This window comes from Motacilla alba, chromosome 6, assembly GCF_015832195.1.
Source record: "Motacilla alba alba isolate MOTALB_02 chromosome 6, Motacilla_alba_V1.0_pri, whole genome shotgun sequence".
Taxonomy (NCBI): Eukaryota; Metazoa; Chordata; class Aves; order Passeriformes; family Motacillidae; genus Motacilla; species Motacilla alba.
The window spans coordinates 11,189,520-11,214,751 of NC_052021.1; the positions used below are offsets into that span (position 1 = coordinate 11,189,520).

The 25,232-nt window shown below is 40.8% G+C and overlaps 2 protein-coding genes across 2 annotated transcripts; both read left to right on the top strand.

Moving 5' to 3' along the window:
* The first annotated feature begins 286 nt into the window (after positions 1-286).
* Positions 287-17,268, top strand: MAT1A (methionine adenosyltransferase 1A). The gene is made up of 9 exons (XM_038140625.1): positions 287-627; positions 7,318-7,395; positions 7,893-8,015; positions 9,678-9,790; positions 11,375-11,518; positions 12,184-12,402; positions 15,404-15,586; positions 16,092-16,225; positions 16,505-17,268. Exons 1-9 carry the CDS (start codon positions 534-536, stop codon positions 16,605-16,607), a joined length of 1,191 nt encoding a protein of 396 aa, XP_037996553.1. The 5' UTR covers positions 287-533; the 3' UTR covers positions 16,608-17,268.
* A 1,436-nt stretch (positions 17,269-18,704) lies between these two features.
* LOC119702501 lies at positions 18,705-23,198 on the top strand. Its single transcript, XM_038140722.1, has 6 exons — positions 18,705-18,961; positions 19,277-19,356; positions 19,778-19,892; positions 20,563-20,669; positions 20,894-21,008; positions 21,866-23,198. The coding sequence occupies exons 1-6, from the start codon at positions 18,871-18,873 to the stop codon at positions 22,051-22,053; spliced, it is 696 nt and encodes a 231-aa protein (XP_037996650.1). The 5' UTR covers positions 18,705-18,870; the 3' UTR covers positions 22,054-23,198.
* Positions 23,199-25,232: the final 2,034 nt, after the last annotated feature.

The window sequence follows — 25,232 nt, forward strand, 5'->3', positions numbered from 1 at the left end:
TGCAAAACCGCAAGACAGAGTTGGAAGTACACCATAGACACCAGAATCAGGGGAGAGCCAAAGAGAAAAGCAGCTGACCTGAACTGTCACTAGCACTCCTGCATTACTTCACGCTCAGAGGAGCTGCTAAGATAACCAATCTCGCACAGGTTGAATCCGGAGTGTTTCCAAGAACTGAGTTAATTAGTGAAGTATCCTAAAGTTAACTAACTCCCCTGCCAAGAAATGGGCTCTTCCATTTTCCTCACATGATTATCTGGGCACTTTCACTTTTCCATATATAGGAGCAGCTCAGGGACTGACAGCTCAGGCTAGGTAGGGATACAGACTTCAGGCACATGCATACTCCTTGCATGCAGGCACGGATGCAAGCACATGCTGCTTTCACACACTGAAATTCAAGTTAGCCCAAGAGGTAATAAGTGAAGACAGCAATAGTCCTGCTGCTAAAGAGCCTTCTTAAACAGAAGGCAGTGAAGGTAGAGCTCTCCAACCCCCGTTTATAATAATCCGTCAGGAACAGCATCACAGTCATGAATGGACCGGTGGATGGTTTATGTGATTACACACTTGATGATGAAGGGGCTTTCATGTTCACATCGGAGTCCGTGGGAGAAGGACATCCAGGTAAGAAGCCAGCTCTGGTAAAAGTCTAAAAAGTGTAATATTTTCATTTGAGGTGTTTCAAATGCCTAAAGAAGAATTCACCTGCTGTTAATCTTACTAGGGAAGTTATTTGTAACAGGGTGCTTTTTCTACTTTATTTCTACTGGACTTTGTCCGTACAGACTATAGAACTGCTATAACTAGAGTGCTTCCAACAGGAGTTTATGTGCTTTTGCAGGGTGTGTGTTCAGCTGAGGAAGGCAGTGAGGTTTATGGGTGCTGCTCCTTCCTTTTCATCTAAATTTCTTTCAGTATTCCTGTGGAGACACTACTGTATCTCTGACAGGCTCAAGTTTCACATATGGGTAAGAATGCATAGCTTGCTTCTCAAGTTCCATATCTTTATGGGCCCTGTGAAACTGTCCTGCACATATGGGGTGGTCTAAGACTGTCACCTATGTCAGGAATATCCTTGAGTAGCCTATCTTAGAGCCTTTTTTTAGTGGTCCCAACAGCTGTACATGGCAAAGCCACCAATTTGTCCCCTGCCTCCCACCCCTTTCCATCATCTGATGCAATATATGGAATTGCTTAAGCAAATAGTGGACAGTTATTTGCTAAACTTTATGTATGGTCAGCAGAGATTAGTTCAATTTTATTGAAAACAAATATTCATCCACCATAAACATACACCTTATGTCAACAGCAACTGTTCCCTCAAGTGAGGCCAGGGGACAATGGGCTATTTGAGGTCCTGAAAAGTGTATTTGTTTTAGAAGCTGATTTGGTGGCCTGTGCTTTTTGCTGTAATAAGGCTTTTTCATGTCTGTTTCATGTTATGTGAGTAAATCATAAATGGGATGATTTTATAGCAGAGGATAAAAAGGTCAGCAATGAGAACTTGATGTCTATAGTTTTAAACTCTTCTAGATTAACTTATTACTGCAGATCAAATCCCTGGCTGATGCAATTGAGTACCTCTCCATCAATGTGAAGGCAACTACATCAGGTTAAACCAGTTGGGGTTCTTTCTGATGTAACACAGTCAGAAAATGACAGCTACATTTTGTCCTTGGAACCTATGTCCCATGTTGAATTTATAGTTATTTACATCCAGTGACTGTAGTGCTATGTAGTTTCATGGGGAAAATCACATAATACAGTGTGGTAATTTTACATGGTTGATGTTATTTCCAAAGAACTGGTCACAATTTTTGCTACTCTAATCATCATTATTTTTTAATCATCTTGGGGCAAAAATAGGCAAGTCTCAGAGCAGAGAGAGTTCAACTGAATCTGTCCCTTGGTTTCTTTCCTTTACCGGTCCTCTCTTTATCTTGGTTCTTGTTTTAGAATTTGGACAATTTTTTAGTTCTTATTCACATTCCCTCATTTATTTCCAAACCTTATTGGGCCTTTCTTTTAAGCCCCATGAATATTATTTTTCTCCTGTACTGAAATACTCGGCGGGCCCTTGAGAAACACAGTTGCCGCATGGATATCCCTGCAGCTTCCCTCGCCTGGCAGAGCTTGCTGGGTCTCTGGGTACTATGAGATACAAAGTACCAACCTGGGATGTTTATTTTAGAGTGAGTGGGAAACTGAAATTTACCTGAGCGTTTTCAAGGCTGTGATGCTTTCTTAAACAGCCTAGATCTTCACTTAAGGTACTGAAAACCCCAGTGCCTATAGCAATGGGAAGATAGAGATTTTCCAGACCAAAGGAGGACAGGCTGGCAGTAACTCTGGGTTGTCCTGCAAATTCTTCTTCCTGAGCATCAGCACTGGATCTTAATCATCTCAGTGACAGCTCTGGCTCCTGACAGCGAATTGATCACCCCTACATCCTGGCCAAGCCCCCCCTTTCCCCTCTGTGGTTTTGCACAGGAGGTGTAGACATGCCATTAGGATTTTATCACCCAGGAAAATCTTGGCTATTTCTTAAAATGAGGTCCAGTGCCTGAGGCTGCAGTTGGGCTTCTGATGTTATCTGTAGCAATAGAATTCTATTGTGAGTTTTGATTTCCTCTGTTTATACAAAATGGATAATTTGCGTGTTCTTGATTATTTCTCTTCCGTATGTGATAGTATAATTTTACTAGAGGGCATTATGTGAAGTAGAGATCCTGAACCAGATCTTTGTCTGGTGGAAATTTGAATTGTTCTGATTGTATTAGCTGAGTATTGAATGCTTTAATGGAGACCTTCTCAATGCACAAAGCATGAGAAATTACCTGCTTATTTATTTGAGTGTACAGAGAGCTGCCTTGTATCTGTGCAATGCCTAGAGCTGGGTGTCACTGAGAAGTCCAGATTCCATAGAAGCAAGTAACAGCTGTCAATAATTAACCTACAGGTATCACCTGTGCTCCCCAAAGACATTATTGAAGACTGTTTATGCCATCTTCTCACTCCAGATTCTTCAAAATCCCTGGGCATAACATTTGGGAATTCCTTTCAGATCTTTGATCATTTAGTGGTGTAAATTTCACATTCTCTGAAGACTTACACATGACTTCTTCCTTTCAATATAATAATAAAAGCACAAAGACAGAAGCATGAAAAAGATAACTCTTTTTTTTTTTTTGGTCTCTATTTTGTCACTGCTCCATTTTCCCTGTAGGGTCTGTCATGCTGCACAGGTTTCATGGTGCTTTGAAAAGCATTGTGTGTTTCTGTGCCCCACAATGTCCTACAGATGTCAAACCACCGAGGAGTAATTCCCTCCCCTATCTGGTGTGCCCTCAGGTGGAACTGGCTGCAAACTGGCTGCCATTCAGTTTTCCAGAAAGCACTTAGGAATCTCTTTAAAAATATAAGACCAAACATCTTCTAAAAGCACCCTCAGGTTTTCAACCATATTAAAAGCATGTGTTTATCTTGTAGATATTCACAGGGAAAAAAAAATCATGAAGGAAAAAACCCCAGAAAATGCAGATCTGTCCAGCATGTCTAATATCTAAGATTATATATACTTAATGATATGCATGATACTTCAGTAAACTCTGCATTGAACAAGGAGAACAGACATACAAGACATTTGGCCACTGCTAATATTGCAGTACCACTGCAGTTATCAACTAGCACTCCTCAAGGGTTCTTTTAAATAGGAAAAATGTACAGCACAATGCAGGTATTTGAAGTCTTTCTAGTGAAAGTCTTTTGTAGGAAAGCTGATTATTTTATGAAATGCTTATGATAAGCATCTGCATTTCTTCCCTGTTTAATTTTTTTAAGCAGAAAACTGAGAATTGCTCTGTTTGCCATATTTTGAGTATAAAAATTCACATTCTTGTTTAATTTTTTTCCGTTGATAAAAATAGTATATCATTGAAAATACTGAATTTAATGTTGATGATTACAGGTTTTGAAGAAAACCAACCTTGCCATTTGAAATGTTCAATGTTTATTATATTTACTACACATCAAAGCCAGAATTGTGGCTGTACCACTTCGTTGTGCTTTGTGAAGCTTTTTTGAATAAAATTTTCAGGTTTTACTGTGTTCATAGTTTTGGTTTTTTTTTTTCTCTGTGTGGTGAGTCTGTGAAACTGAATTCCTGTGAAGGTTCTGAGAACTTTTGTTATGCTCTTATATATTCTAGATTCATGTTACAAACTTAAGTCTAACTATCTGGAAAACTGTGAAGTTTCTTCTAATTTTCAGAGATCACCTTTGTTGTTGAGCACCTCCTTTACTTCCCAGTATTACAACTGGGATTTTGAGTAGGGTTTATCGTCATCTTCCCCAGACTCATTTTATGGTTAGCAAGAGCTGTTTCATGGCTTGTTGGTATCTCTGCCATAAGGCTGGGCCTGTGGGATGTCTGGATTTCATGAAAAGAGTCATGGGTATCTAATACTTTCCTGCTCAGTCATTTCAGATACCCCTTTTGCAATATTCATTCTATTGGATGGCAATTCATGACATGAAGCTATGCATGGACTGAATTCTGACCTATTAAGAGGGGTTTTTTAAGATTATATTGTCTCACCAGAGGTGTTCCATTATGCTTTCCCTGTTTCTAAAAAAGAAGGGAAAATAAAAAGGAAAAAAATAATAGACAAACTTAATCTCTCACGTTTAGCAGATAATAAGATAAATAGGCCAGTTGAGATGAGAAATTTAAATAACATAATAGAGGGTGCACAAAGCCTGCTAAGCATTGCTAAAAATAGAATGCCTGGTTTTATTTTACACCAGAGACCTTTACTAACAGACATGCCCTTACTTTAATGCATTAATAAGCCAATCATCCAGCTGGATTTCTCTTTCCTGTCTTGATAGACATATCTGTATCTGGATTTGGATGTAGTTGCACTAGAACTGCTGGTTGTTGCACCAACAATCAGATATGACATGTATTATCAAACTGATTTGCCTCAGACTATTTTAATGTAAAGGTATGCTCCAAGTATAGTACATCAAATTATTCTAACCTGTTATTTTAATTTATTAGGGTCTCACCCTAATAGATGTTAAAGATCAGAAGGCTTCTTCTCCAAAATATAATTTGATCTGACCTTCAAACATAGATAATAATATTTCATGCAAGAGCTCTTCAAACAAGCTAGTAAATTGCAGTTGAATTTCATTCATACCTTTTAAAAAGATAATTCTATTTTCATGTAGGCATTTGAAGGATAAGGAATCCTGCATCCCTGTAGATGAGTGGTTTCCATGGCTCTCTTTTCAGATTTTCTTTTTTGAATCTTTATCAGTCTCTTTTTAACTTTCATTTATCAACTGTAGTTACATTATTTCCCATCAGAAAAAAAAAACCCAAAACAACACCTTTTTCTCTCAGCACAGTAGTTTTAGGTTCTTATGGACCAGGATCTCAATGCCCATAGGGTTTTCCTCTGGTAGGCTGCCTTTCCTTCAGTCTTTCAGAACTAGATTGAGTTTGATTGATTTCATCCTGTAAGAAAGACTTTTCTGATTTAGGGCATTCTTCTCATTCTGTCCTAAACCTTCCCACGGCTTCTTAACACCCTTCTTGAGTGTTTTGACAAGAATGCATATCATATCCCAACGAGTGCCATACAGGGACTTAGGCACGTGGGACAGAGGCGTCTAATGCAGGTGAGACATGCTTCATGTGGAGCAAGGACAGCAATAAAGGTTGTTCATTGGAACTCTGGGAGGTGAAAAAAAGGCTACAAAGCAGTCCCAGTCACTACAGTTTGCTACTGGGTATTGGACCTGCACTAAGAAAGCCATTCTAACCCCAGTTGCTCTGATGTCTCACCCGGGTAATAAATTGCATATTCTTGTCAATATTTCTTGCTTTTATGCTTGAAAATGTGGATATATTTCCTTACAAAAATAAACTTTGAAGAGAGCAAGCAAAGATACATTTTAATCACTCCTGCCACCTTTGTACCCAGGTTTGCTAAACAAGGTTCAGTCGGACATCTAATTAAATTGCAAGTCTGATTCCTGTTTGGTAATAATTGTCCCAAATTTAGTAATCCATGTACACTTCTTGCAAGGCTGAAAGTTCCAACGCAGCCTGCACTTGCTAATTGTCTTTTGTGTTCGTTCTTTTTGCGTTGAAGCGGTGAGATGGGAATGAATATGGGAGATAAAAATGTCAGAATCACATTTGTTCTCCAGTCCTTGATTTGTCCCTCTTAGCTAAATGTTCACCTTCTTCATGAAAATAAGTGAGAATTTATTTTGATTTGAGCTTAAGTGTATTAAAAGCCTCTAATGACAGATTCTTACAAAACATTGCTTTCCAACAGATTGTGTTGCACACAGCAAGGCAGGAGATTAATTTATTTTGCCACACAGCTTGTCGTGTGAAAATCTAAAAGCAATACTAGACCTTTTTTTAAAAAAGAACAATAAAATTATATTATATAAGAATATTTACCATTTTCATGCGGAAAACCTTGCTATGGGTGCTGCCCTTTTGTGTCCATTAGATTAGCTAGATTATTTGATTAAGATTCAATATTTGTTTTAAAGATTAGAAACGAAACAAAGAAAAAGATAAAATATTATTATGAAAAACTTCAGCTGAAACCCTTGTATTTGGCATGTGACTAAAAGTTTACCTCAGGTAAACTTCAGCTGGTAACCCCTTCTTTTCTTCTGTGTGTGTATTCCCTGTGCTGCCTTAGGTGGCTTGCAGGGATTATTAGGAGGTGACTTTGCCAGATGGTAGGAAGCAGTGACAAAAAGCAACCCAAAATGCAGCCCTCCACTGAGCTGTGCATTATCTCTATGAATCTAAACACTTTCTCAGGCTTTACCACCAGTGTAGGTCAGGTACATTGTAACTTTCTGTTGGGGCGATGGAAGTTGTGGTGGAACATCCCCATTCCATTAGAGCACCACTGCTTTGCAGAGCTGGTGGTGCTAGGAGAGGAGAAAGCTGGGAGTAAAACCTCTTAACCTCTCAGGTTATTCTGTGCATTACACACTTGTTTCACATCTAAGTGCAGAAAACTACAGACAAAGTAGTACAGACAAAGTTCTAGTTAGTTTACAGTGGTAGGTAAATGCCCCACTGTGTCTACTGAGTTTGCTGGAAGGATGTTTAATGTGCCTTTCTATTTAGCTACCTTAAATATGCCAGTAATAACCAATAAAAGAATTCCTTTCTGAAATACCTACTGAAAGTGATGCAAACAGTCCATGTTTTGTATTGAGTGCTGTGGTTTGATCACAGCACTCAATCACAGCTTTGATGTCTTGCAGATAAAATCTGTGATCAAATCAGCGATGCTGTACTAGACGCCCATCTCAAACAGGACCCGAATGCCAAGGTTGCTTGTGGTGAGTTGTTTGCTGCTTTGCTTTAAGTCATCACACAGTCACATTCTTTTTTTAGGATATTTGCAAAGACCTAGCTCATTTCACCCTCAAAAAAGGACGTAAGAATTTCAGTTTTCAAGAGGAGAGATGAAAAGAAACAGTAAAAGTTTTTGTGAAGACTCAAGAGCAAGCAGGTTGAAAAGGAGCCATTGATTTTGTGTGTGGACTGAATTGTCCTGGAAGAAACAGGTTTGCATATCACTGAATCATGCTCAGTGTTATGACTTTCCCATTTGTAAATTGGACATATTAATTTTTTTCCTTGCTTTCAAACAGATGATGAATATGAAAAGAATTTTTTATAGATGGAGTTACAATGCTAAAAATATGGATAGTAAGGATTTGCACTGTATACATCCAATAGATCTCTCAAAATCACCATCATCACAAGCACAGTTCTTTGTCTTAGTCAGTGGCTTATTCTGCTATTGTGACCCTGTTCCCATCTCTCTTTTCAGAGACAGTATGCAAGACAGGAATGGTGTTGCTCTGTGGGGAGATCACTTCTCGGGCTATTGTGGATTACCAGCGAGTTGTCCGAGATGCAATTAGACATATTGGCTATGATGATTCAGCTAAAGGTTGGTTGAAAAACTCATGAAATCATGGAACAGCAAGTAATAGGCAACTGCAAAACAGGTCTGTCACCTCTTCCACACAGGGGCTTTAGCAAGCCTGACACAAAATGAATGTGCTGTGTGAAAGCTTCTTACATGGTGCTACATGATGCATTTTCTGGCTTTACCCCAGTAAGTAAAAACCTTTTGTTAGTTAAAACTGAATTTGGAGTAGGCAGACTATACTTTGAACTGTGGTATTTGGCCACAATAGTTAGCTGCAGCTTGAACCATAGAATCTACCACTCCTCCAAACTTGCAAGAACTTGACTCTTTGTTTTTCATTTGGCAAGCTGGTTGTTGCACCTTGGTGCAAAAGAGAGAGAAGAAACCTAGTTCATTTCATTGTACCTTTGTATTTCTGTACTGCAGTAGCATTTAGAATTCCCAGGTGTAAAGGTGGTTCTCACTGCAGGGTGCTTTGTCAGCTCTGAATATCTCCTTTTACACTGAGCAGTGTGTTGTCCAGACCTAGGTTGTGAGACATGCAAATAATAAAAAAGACAAAATGCTCTGTGTACCAGACACATTTAACTTTCTGATTTGCATGTATCTGTTTATACAGTAGAAATATTCCAAGTATTCTGTTGCAGTGAAGTGTATCTTTTAAGAGCTTTTGGTTTACAAGTTGTTTACTGCAGTCCTTTGATTGCAATCAAATTTGCAGGAGGTTGTGATGGGAGAATATTACAGCAGCTCAGCTGCAGGTTGCCTGCACTGTCACACAACAGCGGTGCTTCCACAACACAGAGGCAAATCTAGGAGTTCATAAATCTCTTTTTTATTCAAACTGTCAACAATGATGAGGGGAGATTTGGTGACCCAGTAAAAAACAATTTCTAGAAGTAATAAAGAACCCTAAACCAAACAATTATGTACAGAAATGTAATTCTCTGCTCTACATAGCCTACTGAAAAGAGAGTGAAGAGCACTCAAGTGGATCATATGCATATGGACGTGTATATATGTTGTACTGCTGAACATGAGTTTGGTCAGCAGCTGTCAGTAGCTACAGTTCTAGGAAAGGTTGGATTTGGAGAGAAGTAAGTTACTATTAATATACCTAGGAACAGGTGGGAAATTTTGCCACAATCTTCTGTAAGTCTTTCAATTTCTTTTTAAAACCTTACTTTTGGTCTTGGAAAGCCATATAAATTCCCATTTCCAGATTTGTTGTGAGACCTGAATCTGGTCTTTTTCTGTTTGTGGTTGATGCAAAGTCCCATGAGAGATTTAAGTACGGACACTGCCTTGTATGTATTACAAATAATGCAGACAGAGCAGAGTCTTCAGCTGCTGAAAAACTCAGCTTCTGGTAGTTCATGTAGAGGACTTCATTAGTATTCATTTGGAAGAGCCTCATAATCTGAATTGGCTTGGCACAGGGAGTCAGTGCAAGAAAAAATAACCAGTAACATGCAAGAAAGGCAACCCTATATATCCCACCCCATCCTAAAAAAGGTATAAAGTGTGGTATTGACAAAAATTTTACTAAAGAATAGCAGTTTGGATTTGAGTTCTGAATATGGTATCCTTCAGAATAAAAATTTTGTCCTCTGGTTCCAGGCTGCTTTCCTTAATTGTGACAGAAAAAGTTAACTCACTGCTATAATTTTTTCCTAATAGGCTTTGACTACAAGACTTGTAATGTTTTAGTGGCACTGGAACAGCAGTCACCTGATATTGCCCAAGGTGTTCATCTACACAGGAATGAAGAGGATGTTGGTGCTGGAGATCAGGTAGACATAGCATCACATCTAAAACACCAAAGCTGTTTTAATGGAAAAGGTTTACCCCATCTTAATGCCCTATTTTTTTACGTCAAAACCCATGTCAAAGTAATTCCACACTTTCCTTTACCCCAGCATAGAACCCATAATTTTACTAAAACAGTTGAAGGCTCCTTGAGGGCAGACTTTAGTCTGGTGTTGTTTTATCTCTCCAGGCAAATCAGGAGAGCCCTGGCAGTTTGTAGTAGCTGAGGAGGTTCCCTTTAGAACTCAGCAAAGGTTTTTTGCTTCCGTATTTCATGTTGTTGTTGTGTAGTTTCAGCCTCATCAGACCATTCATCTCGCAGCCAGACTTGCCATATAACATGAAATAAACAAAAGATCTTTTCACATTCAAGGAGCTGTTGACATTTTGTGCAGCAAAAAATTAGGTGATGTTTCACCTGCCCTCAGCATTAGTACAATAAATACCAGAGTACATTTAATTCTCACTTATTCCCAGAGGCAGCTCTTGTAATAGGTGCTCCATGTAATTAAGGCTGTCCAAACGGAGTTTCTCTGAGCTAAAGAACACATGTAGGCATTTATGGTGTGTTCTCAAGAGAGAGATACTAACAGAAAAACTGCATAATGTGACTGATGCCATAGGAGTTAATTCAACATTTACTAGTTATCATTAGAAGTAATATCTAGTTTATACGAGTGCTGTTGAGAACTGTAAGTGCAAGTATCAGAGTTCAGGAGCCAAGCTAATATTGTTAAAAATCCCTTGAGGACTAAATTAAAATGATTTTCTGCAATCATGGGGACATAATACTACATAAGATGAAAAGAGATATGACTTTCTTTGACACTTTGATGGCCTCACTTTCCATTTGATCAAAGCGCCTTCCTGTCTTTTTTTTTTTTTTTTTCCCTTTTTTTTCCTCACAAAATACACTGGATGAGGAGAAAGAACATGCTGCTAATGCTATTTAGCAAATTATAATCTGATGCAGGGAACATGACAGAATTATAAAAGTAATATATAACAGTATGAGTATAATATATAACAGCAGGAGCTGTGACTCTAAGCATGTGGCATTGAAAAATCTGAGGCAGGTGCCTTAAACTGTTTGAAGGGTATGTCCTTCATGGAGTGCTCACACCCCATTCCACTGAAATTTCAGATGTGAGCTGCAGTAAGTACAAGTGTGTCTGTATTCATACATAAAAGCCTCTGGAACATTTCCAGGCCACTGAAAACATCTTTCCCATGACAGAATAGTCCTGAAATATTTTCTCCTGCAGATTTTTTTTTTTCTGTGAAAGAACCTATTGGGTTTTTTTTCAGATACATCTTAATTTTTGTTCAGGTTTCTAGCTCAACATGTAAGCCTTCAGGCTAATGAAAAAATTCAAGAAACATGGTCTGCTTCTCATTACACTGTAACATGCTGGGGCCTGATCTGAGTTTTGGCTTCTTGCACTGTGATGTAAAACAGTAGAAAGTAAACCTGAGGATACTGCTGACTTTTTGCTTCAGATTAAATTTCATTGCCTTTGATTGTGGTGCCCTTAACTGTGATTGAAGTATGTTCTCTCCTCCTGTAGGGTTTGATGTTTGGTTATGCAACAGACGAGACAGAAGAATGCATGCCCCTAACAATTATTCTTGCTCATAAACTGAACGCCAGGTTAGCAGAGCTGAGGCGTAGTGGAGAACTCCCTTGGCTGAGGCCCGACTCTAAGACACAGGTAAATACTGCAGGGGATTGTCCAGAACGTTGGAAACCAACACCTTTTCTTTCCAGAAATGCTGAAATTATTTTGAAGACAGCAGTTGATGTGTTTCAGCCTATCAGGATAACCTACAAGGAGCAGATAAAGCTTTTTCACTGCTTGTGACATTGTCTCCTTGGCTGCTGGAAAATGGTTAACTCTCAGAGCACTTCACCACCTGCCACTGAAGGGACATTTAACCCTTCGGAACTAAAGTGGATCGTGCTAGTCGGAAAAGTGACATCCAAAGGATTTATTTGTAATTTAGGAGCTCAGGCTGACACCAAGATGCACTAAGAACATATATTTCCGAGGCTTGAGAGTTTTGAAGGAAATCCCACCTGAAAGACATATTTTGGATGATTTCATAGAGAATCAAGTTGCCCTTATTGAGTTGGGTTTTTTTCTATTATTTTTTCTTTTTTTTTTTTCATTAGCATAGCAAAAATTCAGTGAGGAAACAGGAAACAGGCTTCATTTTTTATACCTTGGCATCACTGTGAGCAGCGATCACTCTGACATCAGTAGTGACATTTTGCTACAGTTTTGCTTTAGGAATAGCCTGGCTGACATTTGATGGATACCACTAGCACATTTACAGCAGCTCTGTTGTTTGTTCCCGCTGTCCCTGTGTCCCTCAGGTGACAGTTCAGTACATGCAGAAGAATGGGGCGGTGATCCCCGTGCGTGTTCACACCATCGTCATCTCGGTGCAGCACGATGAGACCATTTCCCTGGAGAACATGCGCAGGACCCTGAAGGAACGGGTGATCCAAGTTGTTGTCCCTGCCAAGTACTTGGATGACAAAACTGTTTATCACCTTCAGCCCAGTGGACGTTTTGTTATCGGAGGGCCTCAGGTTTGTGTTGTTGTATTATTTTGGTGGTCTTATGAGGTTGCCTTTCACTGTATGTGTGTCTTCAATGCTCAGGTTTTGGCATCTCTGTCCCAGGGTAAGGAGCAAGCTGCCCAGGGGAAGACCCTCCCTGCAGCTGGATGTGGGAGAAGGGCCCAGGGTTTCACATGTCCAATGCCAAAGTAACCTTTGAGGGCCTGGTGATCCTGTACATGTGTTGTGACCAGGCAGGCAAGTCTGAATCCAGTCTTCCATTGCATGTAGAGTGTAGAGCCCAGTTCTGGGTTTTCAAAACCCTCTGGGGACCTGCAGTCCTTCCTCATGGGAAGCACTTCTTACAGAGAGATGGACAAGAGAAGCTTTCCTTCTCTTACAGTGAACCTGCCTTTCATGTCTGCATAGCTCTCAATCTGCATTCTCTCTCATGGTCTCTGTCTGACACCAGTAAGAGCTGAAGGGGCTCATCTGTCCTGAAAATCAGCCCCCATAAGGCTTCTTCTGGGGAGAAAATAAATGTTCCTTTTACTTTTAGGCAGTGCAGGAGATGGGATTTATAATTTGATCCTGAACACACCAAAGTCAGGAAGAACTTCCACTCTCTGTAGGGTCAGCAGTTCTGAGATTTAGTCTTTGAAAACAAATTTACCATTATGAATGTTTTAATCTTCAGATGCCTTCAGAACTATCATAACAAAACTTCAAAGCTCCTTCCTGAAATTAGGTTCAATTTTACAACAAATCCAAGTAGACAGTGTTTTTCCTTTGTTTTACAAATTCATTCACTTACTGGAATTTTCTAGAATTATTTCTAAAGCACCATTTTTTATACTAGTGCCATGTTACAGTTAGGAAGATGTCGATACTTATCATTATAATTATTGATTCTACACAAAAAAAAAAGTATTTTATGCAGTTGAATGGGTTGCATCACTGTAATTTTGTGTATCATTGGCATCCTAGACTATGCACAAAAGGAAAGTCAAACTTGAGCTGTAACTTAGAGTGAATGAACCAAGGCAGCAATCATATCTACACAGAAAAAGAAGGCTACACACAGGAAAATTTTTATGTGTGCAGTGAAGTGCACCCATTAAAAATGTAAATCTTTCAGATGTGTACTGAACTGCATCCATTTAAAAATGTATTATAGTTACAAGTGATAAGCCAGCCAGCTATTCCTTGCCACTCTTGTGCTGGAGCTGTGTTGCATATGTTTGCACATACACACTGAGAAAAGTCACAGTGTCCATTTACAGCTGTTTAAACCTGGGCTAAGTTTACTCAGTATGGGTCAATCTGCCTATGTGTCCATGACCTTCCAACTGCTATCATCACTTGTGCAATTTACAATGGCATTGCAGCATAGAAACAACTATTCCTCCTCTTGACTCTAACAGCTTTAGCTTTCTGCTTATTTCTCAGAAGAGCATTGCTCAGTTTGGTTTTTAACAAAGCTAGCTACAGGAGGCTGTCTTACCTCCAGCTCAATTCATCTAAGGAAGATACATCTATTTCACTTGGGATTTTCATCTTATGTTTTTGAGTGTGGTGGGACCTTGAATTCTGGCTATGGCAAAATGAGTAGGTTTGCTGCTGTCATCGTTTTCCTGCCAGCAATACCTGGTGGTGTGATGAGAAGAGACCTTACAGTTCATCACATCGATGACTCCCCTAAACTTTACAAGTGCACTTGTACTTGTTCAGCACCTTTGAAACAAGGGGTGGCTTTTTTTGCCTTTCACATGTCCATTTATTCTTCCTCTCACTCAGTTCTGCAGCCAAGTGATGGTGGCATGCAAGGTGTGCTCATTGCAACTGTCTGCACTGCCAAAAATTAAGGTTTGAGACAAGCAGAAAAACCCAAGAACAGGATCATTTAATACATGCTCAGCTATCTAAAATCCAGATTTATGTCTCAGTGCTTTCGTAGCAGAATGGGAAAAACAGTGCCAAAGGTTTACTTCAATGTATATGCACAGTCTTTCTAAGAAAAACCTTGACTCCCTTGTGTTTGCCGTGCAAACATTCCAGCAGTTGAACTGTAGTGACATGATGTTCTGAGGCAAAGAATTTCCAATCTGCCTGCACAGGTTGCAGCGGAATTTAAAATTTGAAGATAATCTCTTTCACACCAGAGAGCTGAAAGATTTAGTAAATTGCAGGGCTCAGACAATTAGTCTGGTGCTGATCAGCTAACCCAGATCAAACGAAAATATAAAGCACTTGTGAGGAGAAGTCAGGATATCTGTAGGACACTAGAATATTATCTGTGCTTCCCTATTTAATATTTTAGAATATTCATCATAAGTATCTGCTCTTAGAAAGAAGTAATCCTTTCTCAATTACCTATGACTGCCTAGTATTCCATACCCATTGTGTACAGATCAAATTAGACTATAAATATTTTGGGTTTGGAAATGCATTTTTTAGTACATATATGACAGTCTCTGATCCTGCACTGGCAGTGCTGGATGCCAATGTCCATGTAACCATCTATAAGGTACCACTGACATACTTTTGACTGTAAATAAAAGAAGAATCTACTATTTAATATTCACACAATTTGTGATTTTGACAAAAAGATATGAAAGCCTGGATTGTTTTGTTTGTTTTTTTGGGGTTTTTTTCATATTTTAAACAGTGTGAAATCTCTCGATAGTTCCTTTATGGCACATAGTGTTATAGCACTTTAGGTTTGGCTACTTAGTAGGTAATTTCTAAACCAAAGCTTCCATATTTACAACTGAAACAGGCAGTGCATGCTGTAGTTATCTAGGTGTAAGCCTGTTGGCTTGATTAACCAAACAAATTTGTGAGTGGCTTATCTTGAGAATCTGGCTTTAAAGAACAATTACAGCCAGTGTTGCACCTTGGTGGGACAAGTTCATTCCTTCAGCAATGCTTGTGTGGTCAGCTTACACCTTGCTGCAGCGTTCTGAGGGAATGCATAGCCTTGTTTGAGACTGAGTGGGTGTGACATGGACAACCTCTGTCCCCGGCTCAGGGTGACGCCGGTGTCACCGGGAGGAAGATCATCGTGGACACCTACGGCGGCTGGGGAGCGCACGGCGGCGGGGCCTTCTCCGGCAAGGACTACACCAAGGTGGACAGGTCGGCCGCCTACGCCGCCCGCTGGGTGGCCAAGTCCCTGGTGAAAGCTGGCCTCTGTCGCCGCGTTCTGGTTCAGGTATGCTGTGCTGAGGATGTTGCTTCTCTCAAAACCATTTTCCCTTTTTAGATTTTCTTTGAATGCCCATGGTATGAGCCACTGTAGTAGAAGTGGTCTTGGTGATGTTGTTTTGGAGAAAGGAAGACTTGATGCTTGGTTCAAGCCCACTGTAATGTCACTAATAACCAGCTGGCTTCTTGAAACGGGAACTTCGCATTTAGCTTTTTGGCTATTTTATTGGCTATTTTTCTGGATATTTGTTGAGCCCTCAACCCTGTGACACTCACTGTCATTGAAATGAGTATGGGGTGACTGGATAATGAGGGAGAAAGTAGTCCAGAGGCCTTAGCATTTTCAAAGTTTTCTTGTTTCTACAACTACAGATTGTGCAAATATGAGAAGTGAAGGAGAGGCCTTAGTTATCATAAGATGATTCATAAATTAATGCTTTCTTCTGCTGCCCACGGTTGCCCCGAGGTGCTGTGTTTATTGGCTGACTAAGGCACCTTTTTTTTCCCCACAGGTTTCTTATGCCATTGGGGTTGCTCATCCACTGTCTATTTCACTGTTCACTTACGGAACTTCCCAAAAAACAGAGAAAGAGCTGCTGGACATTGTGCACAAAAACTTTGATCTTCGGCCTGGAGTCATTGTCAGGTAAAGAAACACACAGAAAGGAAAATATCCCAGTAGTTGCATCCAAGAAATGATTTCTTGCAAAATCTTCAGCTGCTACTGAAGGTTTGGCCTTCTATAGTATATGGAAGTCAAATAAAACAACTTTTGCATTCCAAGAACTTTAAGTTACTTTGCTCTGATAAAAAGGTATCTTTTGTTTACCAAAGGAATTTAAGATTATTTAATCTTTTCCATTTAATAGTACTTATCATGAAGTATCTTAATATGAAATTTTTTCCTTCTTTATTATACATACAGGGACCTGGATTTAAAAAAGCCCATTTACCAGAAGACTGCATGTTATGGTCACTTTGGAAGACAGGAATTCTCATGGGAAGTGCCTAAAAAACTTGTGTTTTGACATTAGTGACATGTCACCTTTTAAAACCAGAAAGGAAGACCACTAATGATGAGGATGCTTTGGAAAATCAAATTTGACAGCTTTATATTCAACATAAGGAATTTTAGATTTTAAAAGGAAAGAAAGAAAAGGTTATTTTCTTGGAAATTGATTTTTTTTTAACCCTCAGTGTCTTTCATTACCTAAGATATAATGGACAGAGTCTGTTTTTTTAATCAGCATAAGACAACAAAATACAGTTTACTTTTAACTGCTGCTCTGTTGGTTCTTTGGATACAGACAAAGTGTGACTCAGGTACTCAATCCAAAAGCTGAACCTCAAACCTTTGATGGGCAAAGGTGAAGATGACTTTCCCAACTCTGACTAAGGATCAGCAGATCTGTTGCTTCTGATTAGACAATGGGAAATTCCGGGGTCCAATTTCCTTACTGGAGTTAGCAATGCATACAGCTGGGGGCTGCTTTGGTGGGAGAAGGCTGAATAGCACCTAACAGTATCTTTGCCTCTTTTATAAAAGATGTTAAGATATATGTAATATTTAAATCACCTTCAGTGCGTATGTGCCGTTACTGTCGCGTTTCAATTGCCTGTGTTTTTGAAACATAAGTGCTCTCCTATGACACAACAATCATAGAATAAAAAGCTTTTTCCTACCATGTATGTAAAGGTGTATATTTTTTCTATTTTTTTTTTTAATGCTGCTGTAAAATGGTCCATCTCAGGCCAGCATTCTGATAAATCTGTGCTGGACAAGTGCTGCCACCCCGTGTTTATCTCCTAAATAAATGTCTCCATACAGCGCCACCCGAACAGATGTGGTGGTGGAAAGAAAGTGCCTGTGATGAACATTAAAGAAAAAGGTGCCATTTATTCTTTTCAAGTATGTCACAAACACAATTTCTATCCAGTCAAGCCAGAGGTCTCTCTGCTTTTATTAATTATGCCAATGTGCTCTGTGTTCTGTGTAAGTTGAGATAAACAGGTTTATGTGAACCTTCTGATCTCCCAAGGGCTTACCACATTAATCAGTGGGCCTCGTTGGGTACCCACCTGGGTAAAATTTGGCAGGAAAATATCTTAAAGACCACCTGCATCTTAGAGAATGAGTTGGCAAAGATTTCCTAGGGACCTTTCTCCTAGCTGCATATTGCTTATTTTCCAAGGAATATGGCCTGTGCGTGTCAGCCTCAGTAAGGTAAGCTGTTTGGAGCTCCAGGTCATAATGCAGTACACTACAACCAGCAGAAGTAAGTGAATGAAAACACATTAATAAAAAACCAAATAAAAATAATTTAAAATTAATTAAGAAATAAAAAATGTGTTTCACAATATGACATCAAAACAAAAAGTCTGTGCTCAACAAAAAGAAACACCTGCAAACAAAAGGAACAGTTCTGCTCAGGTGGTGACAATCACAACCATTAAAGGTTTGTTGGAGAGCAGGGGGTGTGTGTGTGCCCAGCTGGTCGGCAGGAAGGTGAGGCTGGCCCCAGGCTTGGCAGTGTGTGCAGGTGTGTGCAGGCTGTCCGGTGAAGGGCTGTGACTCTGAACCCTGCATTTCACACATGGGTCAGGCACACCCCTAGGACAATTGGATTAATCTGCTAGCAAATGTGCAGGGCAGAAGAGCTGGAATTTTTGTGGCAATTTTGCTACCTATTCAACTCTTCCCATAAATGGATTTAAGCACATTAAGTTCATGCCTTTGTCAAAAAAAAAAAAATAAAAAAAAAAAAGGAATTAGCAAAGCTCTGGATGCTACAGGATACAGACCATAACCCATTGGTTCAAATCAGTCATCATTTGATGTTCCGAGCTTTCTCTTGGAGCACAACTTACAAGTTAAGGCATTATTATGTCTACTTTATCAAAGTACATTTGTTTGTGTGTGTGTGTCTGTGAGAGAGAGAGAGGCAAACACAGACAGATGGGAAGGTGGTGAGAGAGCCAGAGCATGCAAGAATGTGCACACACTAAACATGTTTACAGTAAACCAGTTAATCTGAAAATTTCCCCGTGGATTTGGCAGCAGCAGAGCCAGTCTGCCTCAGTGCCCTAACGAGAACATGCCCTTGCCCTCCCCCAGACTGTTCTGGCAAGCTCTGCTCGGGCTTCCCAGCAAGTGGGGCAATGTGTGCCTCCCCCTAATCCTGATCACAGCACTGCTGGGGAGTGAGGCGCAGGTGAACAGCCAGCCACACACAGGCACACAGCTCTGTTCCTGACTGCAGGGCTTTTGCTCTTAGGCACCACCAGCAACAAATGGCCCGTGGTCTCCTGCAGAGAGAAATGTTCGGCTCCTGCCTCCCCCGGAAAACACTGTTTGTTCTAAGTTTAGCAGTTCTTCTTGCAGGTAAGGTGTTCTTGAACACGACTAGCAATTATTTAAACAGGGTTGCCTTAGAGAAATGAAGGACCTGCTCGGGAAACCAGCCCTGAGTGGCCCTGAACAGGTACTCACATTGCTGTTTCCAATAAACCAATATTTGTACAGATTATTCAGAATTGAGCCCTGATCGCCTCGGGTATACAAGGTGGTACTAGGACTGTGGGATAGGATAGAAGCAGAAGAGAAGGACAGTTCCTCTGCCAAGCGGTATTTGGGGTTTGTTCATGTGTCAGGAGGGACTATGACCTAGCTGAGTACCTGCTTCTGCTTGTCTTTTAGATTTTACTGAAATCAGGGCTTTTGCGGATCGTAGCGAATGCAAAAGTGCAACCATAGATGATGTGAATGGGAGTCTCAAGGTAAGAGGCTGGCTGACCCAGGGTCTGCTCTGCACCCACCTCCTGTGCTGGTGGGCTCCTGCCATGTCTGCCTGCTCTGGTTGGGCAAGCACAACTCTTGCATTGCTTTGGCAATGTACAAAGTACGTGCTGGGGGGGAGGCACACGCAAGAGCAGAAAAACATTAGTGTCATCTGACTTACCAGAGCTTTGGTCCTGCTACTGCTGCTCCAAAAAGGTGTCCTTGTAGATATATTTTCCAGTTTGGCCCTGCTCCAGATGTATAAAATGGCTTGAACATAAGCAGTATAGCGAGATAAATAACAGTAGCTACCTAGAAATACATGAGCTTCTTTATTTATATATGTTCACAGATAGGTTAATTCTAAGGCTCCTAAGTCTTTCCCTTTCAACTAAGACTTTTTCTCCCCTAACACCGCAGAAATATTCAGAATGCTTGCCTGAAATGATTGCCAAGGGTGAAAAAGCTTCAATCAATTTCCTGGCATGGAAACTGCAAGAAACACTTGATCTGCTGCGCCCTGTTCAGCAGCAATGTGAGGCCCCTCCTGAACCAACCCCCTCCTTTGCTGGGCGCTGAACAAAGCGGCAGAGGAGAAGCACAAAGGGAATTTTTTCTGCTACAGAATGAGCCAAGTGTCTGCATTTCTTTAGGGGAGGAGGAGCATAGTATAAAAGATGTCTCAGCAACAGGGAGCAGTGGGACTGGGGAGGCACAGCAGCACAAACGGGGGGTCCTGCTGTCCCTGCAGCCCAGGCACTGGTGCTGAGCAGCAGCACAGTCACAGGGCCAGCAGGGCCTGCTCTGCCCTCCAGCCAGAGCCTCTGAGCTGCCTTGGAGCTGGCGTGCCAGTCATATTTTTCCAAGGAATATTTGGATAGTTTTGGCCACAATAGCACTGAATGTCAGGGCTGTGAATGCAAAAGCCACAGTGAGCTGCCTCTAAAGTGTGACTGGGGCTGACCGTGTACTCACAGTGACAAGTGAGGGGAAAATTCCATGGGTGTGGCCAAAAAAAAAAGAAAAAAAAAAAAGTGGGGGGGATGAAAATATTTTAAACAAGCAAAAATGCTTGCTTTGATGTCTCCACGATGTTGCCAGCTCGTGGAGACAGGTCCATGAATTTTCTTGGGAAGGGGAAGCTTTTATACCCACTTTCACTCTGATATATGGTTTTCTCACTCTTCTTTTTATCCACCCAAAAGTCTGCAAGCAGCTGCCTCCATGCCCACGCCCAGTGGCCCCAAAAAACGGGGGGCTGGTGTGTGTGACCATTGACAACACTCAGTACTGCAAACCCATGTGCAACAAGGTAACATTGCTGCCTTAATGCTGCTATATTGCTGCATCTACTCCTTCCCTTACAACTGCTTATTTGGAAAAGCCTAATTTTCTTGCTACACCTTTTTTTACACCCCTCAGGGCTGAGAGAAAGTAGTGTTTGTGTTTACCTGCCCTGTTTCTTCCTCTTGCAGCTACCATGGCATGCCCTAAGACAGTGTTTTGTTTATTTTCTCCCCACCACTGTTTCCCAAGGGTTATGACTTCCAGTTCCTCAGGAGCAGCAGGCTGTATGAAGAGTGTGGCAATGCCACGGGGTTTTCCTGGACCACGCAGCTTGTTGGGGAAAAGGCACTGGCTGTCTGCACCCGTGAGTGCTCCTCAGATATGTCTGTTCATGGGGACACAAGGCTTCCTCTCTTTTGTTCAAAAAAAATAGAGGAAAGAAAAGTTTCTCTTCTTGTGACAGCCTTGTCATGTGTGACATTGTGAGAGACAGTGCTGAGCTGGCAAACTGATAAGCAAGAAAATACATTAGCTATAATACTCTCATGAAGGCACTGCTGTTTCATCTTGGGGTACCGAATATTGCATTTATGCAAATATTTGTGGGAAGATGGACCTGTTTTTTAAAAAAAAACAAACAGTAAATTGGTATCACCCTAACGCAAACCCCATGTTGCACAAGGGTTGTGTGACCCACTGGACAGACAGCAAGAGGACATCAAACTGATTATCTTGTAACAATAGTTGAAGAATCTCAGCAAATTGGCCAACACCTGTATGTACGCACAGAAAAGCCTAGCAGCTGGGCCCCAGCCAGCCGTGCTGCCATCTTCATGGCAGCCCAAGGACTGTAGGACTGCTCCCATTGTATCCATTGCTCAATCTGTGACCCAAAGCAGACTGTCTGACTCTGTTGTTATTGCCTTAATTTAAAAATGAGTGTGCATATAGATACACAAAAAGACCACCCTACCTCTCCTATGCTTAATGGAAAACATTTTACTGTTGACAGTGCCTAGTTGCTAGAGCAGTTGCTAGTTGTTTTGCAAGGCTTAATAAAAGCAAGCAATCATCTGGGCACTTTTATTTCAAGTTGGAGACTTTAGTTTAGAAAACTGGAATGCCAGCACATGTTCAAAGATCAGGGCAAAGCTAAGCTAATTCAGATGCTTATTTTATTTACTTATTTATTTATTTATTTATATCTTTGATCTTTTCCAGCCTCTGAGGTGGCGATCAGTGGGGCTAAATCTGCCTATTTCCCCAGCAACAGCACCTGTGTGCACACGCTGGCCTTCCCTGAGGCTCAGGCAGAGCAGCTGAGCATCTTCCTGCAGGAGATTGCCAAGCGAGGCATCGAGGGCTCCAGCCGGGACCGGGGGGCTGACTGTATCATCTGTGGCTACTAGCAGCAGCAGCCTGAGCACAGCCCAGCCTCTGGCTGCTCTCGGGCAGCAGAAGCAGAGCAGTGAAACCACGGCTAGCACGTGTAAACACACAGCTTTTATTTAGTTAAAGGTCTGGAGATCATAGTCATGACCTCAGCCTTGGGGTACGGATATATAGGCTAAATCTAATCCTGCAGCTCATGGCAAGAGTTTCAAAGAAAGAAGACCACTTTTATGGCTTTAATTTGTCTAGCTGGAGTTAAATAACAACTACAGAATTTTAATGAATGCCTTTCTATTGGCTTAACTTCTTCAGGATCTCTGCAGATAGTGACAACACTGATTGTTGTCAGAAATTGTCGTGTCAGGGGTCCTCTTTACTGAGAAAGGGCCGTACTTCTACTCACTTTTACAGCTGCCAGTTAATCACTAATATTGCTCTGATGACCATTACAGCTGTGTAAGTGACAAGAGTTCCTGGCTGTAGGGGTACAGTACTTTATTCACTTGCTTGCTTGACTGGGGCTTAGAACAGCAGCAGAAAACCTGTCCATTGTCCACCTGGCACTAAGTGAAAGTGAAGATCAAAGGCAACTTAGCACTGGTGATCCAGCTGATTTGTGGAGCTGTAGCTACCAAACAATGTGCATGTGAACTATTGTGAAATATAAACAAGAAATTTAGTTACTGCTTGCTTGGTTTTCAGTGGAATCTGTGCTTGAGGTAATATTTGAATTTTCTTCTGTTGAGCAAATAGTGAAGCTGTAGATCTGAAGATGGATTCATCTGTTTGTGTTTCCTTTCCCTTTTTTACCTTTTCCCTATTTCTGTTGATCTCTCAGACACAGCATAGTTTTGTGGTACATGATGTAAAATTGACCTTTACCTCATTAATCAGATAAATGATTCAAATATATATATTTACATACTTATATTTCTGGCTCAGAATCGAGTCATTACAAGCAAAAAAACCCCATAAATAACCCCAGCTGCTTTAGGGCCCACAAGCAGACAGTCATATGACAATGAGTGGAGCAGATAATTATACCAGAAAAGGAATGAGTTGGCTGCTTTGGCTGTTTATAAACCATGTGGCAATAAATTAAGTCATTGTGTTGGAGACAAAAGTGCTGTAGTCTTAAAGAAAAACAATGAGTTTTGAATTACTGATGTTTGGTTCTATTTATTTATTTATTTATGGCAAACAAATGATCTCTACCAAATGAAATTATAATGTTTTAAAGTCTTTCCATCCAAATCATTATCAACTGATGCTCATGTAAAATATTTGGAATGCTTTGCAGTATAATTTTTCTACCGGTGCTAAACCCCATTTTTTCTCTCAATTTTGTTAATCTATTCTAGTGACTTTCCAAACCAATGAACAAAAGATAAGTCACTCATATTTTATTTCATGAGGAAAGGAAGCCTGTAAACTAGCAGAAACTTTCGTTTGTGGGTCATAAATCCTCACAGTGAGTGTCACACAGTGCGGAAGAATTAGGCTGAAAAGCTTTAATTATCATCTGTCATGAACCTGATATTAAACTGGAGATTGGCTTGCTGGGGTGTTTTTCAAAAACTTGCAGAGAAGAAGTTTTGTTCTCTTCCCACCACCTGAGTTCTTATTTATATATGAGACAGGGTGTTGACTCAATAAGCCAATACGACACAGTTAAAAACTAAAGTAAATTTAATTGTGTTATTTCCCAGAGTACATTTGCATGATTTCATTCATGTAAATGGTTGCTGTGTGTTTGCATTAACTTCTTTGTTGGCGTCTGGCCTGGCTGAGCATTGGACCATTCCTCGTGCTCCTGCTCTACTCCCAGGATGGGGTTTGTTCTGGCACTAGGGGGTTGAGGAGAGAGGAAAATTCATATAGAATGATTTAAGAACATTTTAAACTATTAAGTTTCCAGATCAAACCACAGAAGCAGGGGAGGCTTATTTCCTAAAACATTCTCCAAAATTTTATTTTATTTTTTTTTAGGTTTTGCAATACAGCCACACCAAACCACTGCTTCCCCAGAGTATCCTGCATACTTTGGATAAATCCACCTGCTTAAGTGTCAGTCAGCTAAAGGCTTCAGTAATATTTACAGTGTAACTACAGCGAGGGAGGCTTTCCTGATATTAATTAAGGGAATACAGTGCTGCATTATCCTTACTTCTCTTTCAGTCCATCATAACACAAGATAGGAACTCAGCATAGGAACTGAGCCAACTGCAGTAATTACAACCAAACATGGAAGGCAAAGTGTGGAGAGCTGCAGTTCATGGCGACCAAATCACACAAATTCTCTTTGCACAGGAACTTAGCAGCAACAGACTGGCAGACCCACTGCTCTTGGGTGGATCACAGGTAGTGAGAGCGACCCTGAGAGATGTTCTCAGTGTGAAGCATCCTCCCAGGGCACTGGTGGGAGCAGGGTGGCTCACACGGAGCCCTGCAGCGAGATCTGCGGCACACGCCTCATCCTCCAGATCACCACCGCAGCGGGGGGCAGCAGCATCAGGAAACTCATCACCAGCACTGCAGCAAAAATCACCAGCAGGATTTCCCATGGGGCCAGGATTGTTTCCACCATGATTTCCTCCATGGCCAGAGTCTGAAGCTGTAAAGCAAAAAACATGCTGCATTATTTACTTGCAAATAGGAATTTTGTCTGAATAGATGTGCTTGTTTCAGCCAGCATAGGGGTGTTAGCCTCTTTGGCCTATTCCTTTCTCAGCCTAAAAAATAAACCCATTTTTTGGGCTGCAGACTCCAGAAGAGCTCCTGCTCTTTCTCTCTCTGTGTGCTCTCAGGAGCCTCTACAGAGCATCAGCCTGCCTTTCCCCCTTGGCTCAGCTGCAGTGGTTGATGCTGGTGTAAGACACCCTTTCCACCCTAGAACATTGATCCTAAACCTTGGGTAAGCCTTTCTCTTTAAAATTTTTATTTTTAAGGCCCTCCTCTGCCACTTACAGCATCATCACAACTACACTGACGTGTATCAAAGCTAAAACTGAAAAGAATATGATGGAAAGGAGAACTGGAAAATGAACTGCCATCAGAATGCATATTTTGTCTTTTTCCATGTATAAGGCTTTAGAAAGAGCAGGGTGCTTAGGAAGGAGTTCATTTGTGTTGATTCTGTTAAGTGCTAACAGGTGTGTCCCAGGGAATGCAGCGTTCAATGCAACTCCTGCCACAG

What these genes read in the sequence shown, in the direction of transcription:
- MAT1A (XM_038140625.1), top strand. Translation starts at nt 534, where the DNA reads ATGAATGGACCGGTGGATGGTTTATGTGATTACACACTTGATGATGAA. An exon ending in CTATGATGATTCAGCTAAAG is followed by an intron (nt 8,016 to 9,677) that starts GTTGGTTGAAAA and finishes TTTTCCTAATAG; the next exon opens with GCTTTGACTACAAGACTTGT. An exon ending in GGCCCGACTCTAAGACACAG is followed by an intron (nt 11,519 to 12,183) that starts GTAAATACTGCA and finishes TGTGTCCCTCAG; the next exon opens with GTGACAGTTCAGTACATGCA.
- LOC119702501 (XM_038140722.1), top strand. Translation starts at nt 18,871, where the DNA reads ATGGCCCGTGGTCTCCTGCAGAGAGAAATGTTCGGCTCCTGCCTCCCC. An exon ending in TTTAGCAGTTCTTCTTGCAG is followed by an intron (nt 18,962 to 19,276) that starts GTAAGGTGTTCT and finishes CTTGTCTTTTAG; the next exon opens with ATTTTACTGAAATCAGGGCT. An exon ending in GGCACTGGCTGTCTGCACCC is followed by an intron (nt 21,009 to 21,865) that starts GTGAGTGCTCCT and finishes GATCTTTTCCAG; the next exon opens with CCTCTGAGGTGGCGATCAGT.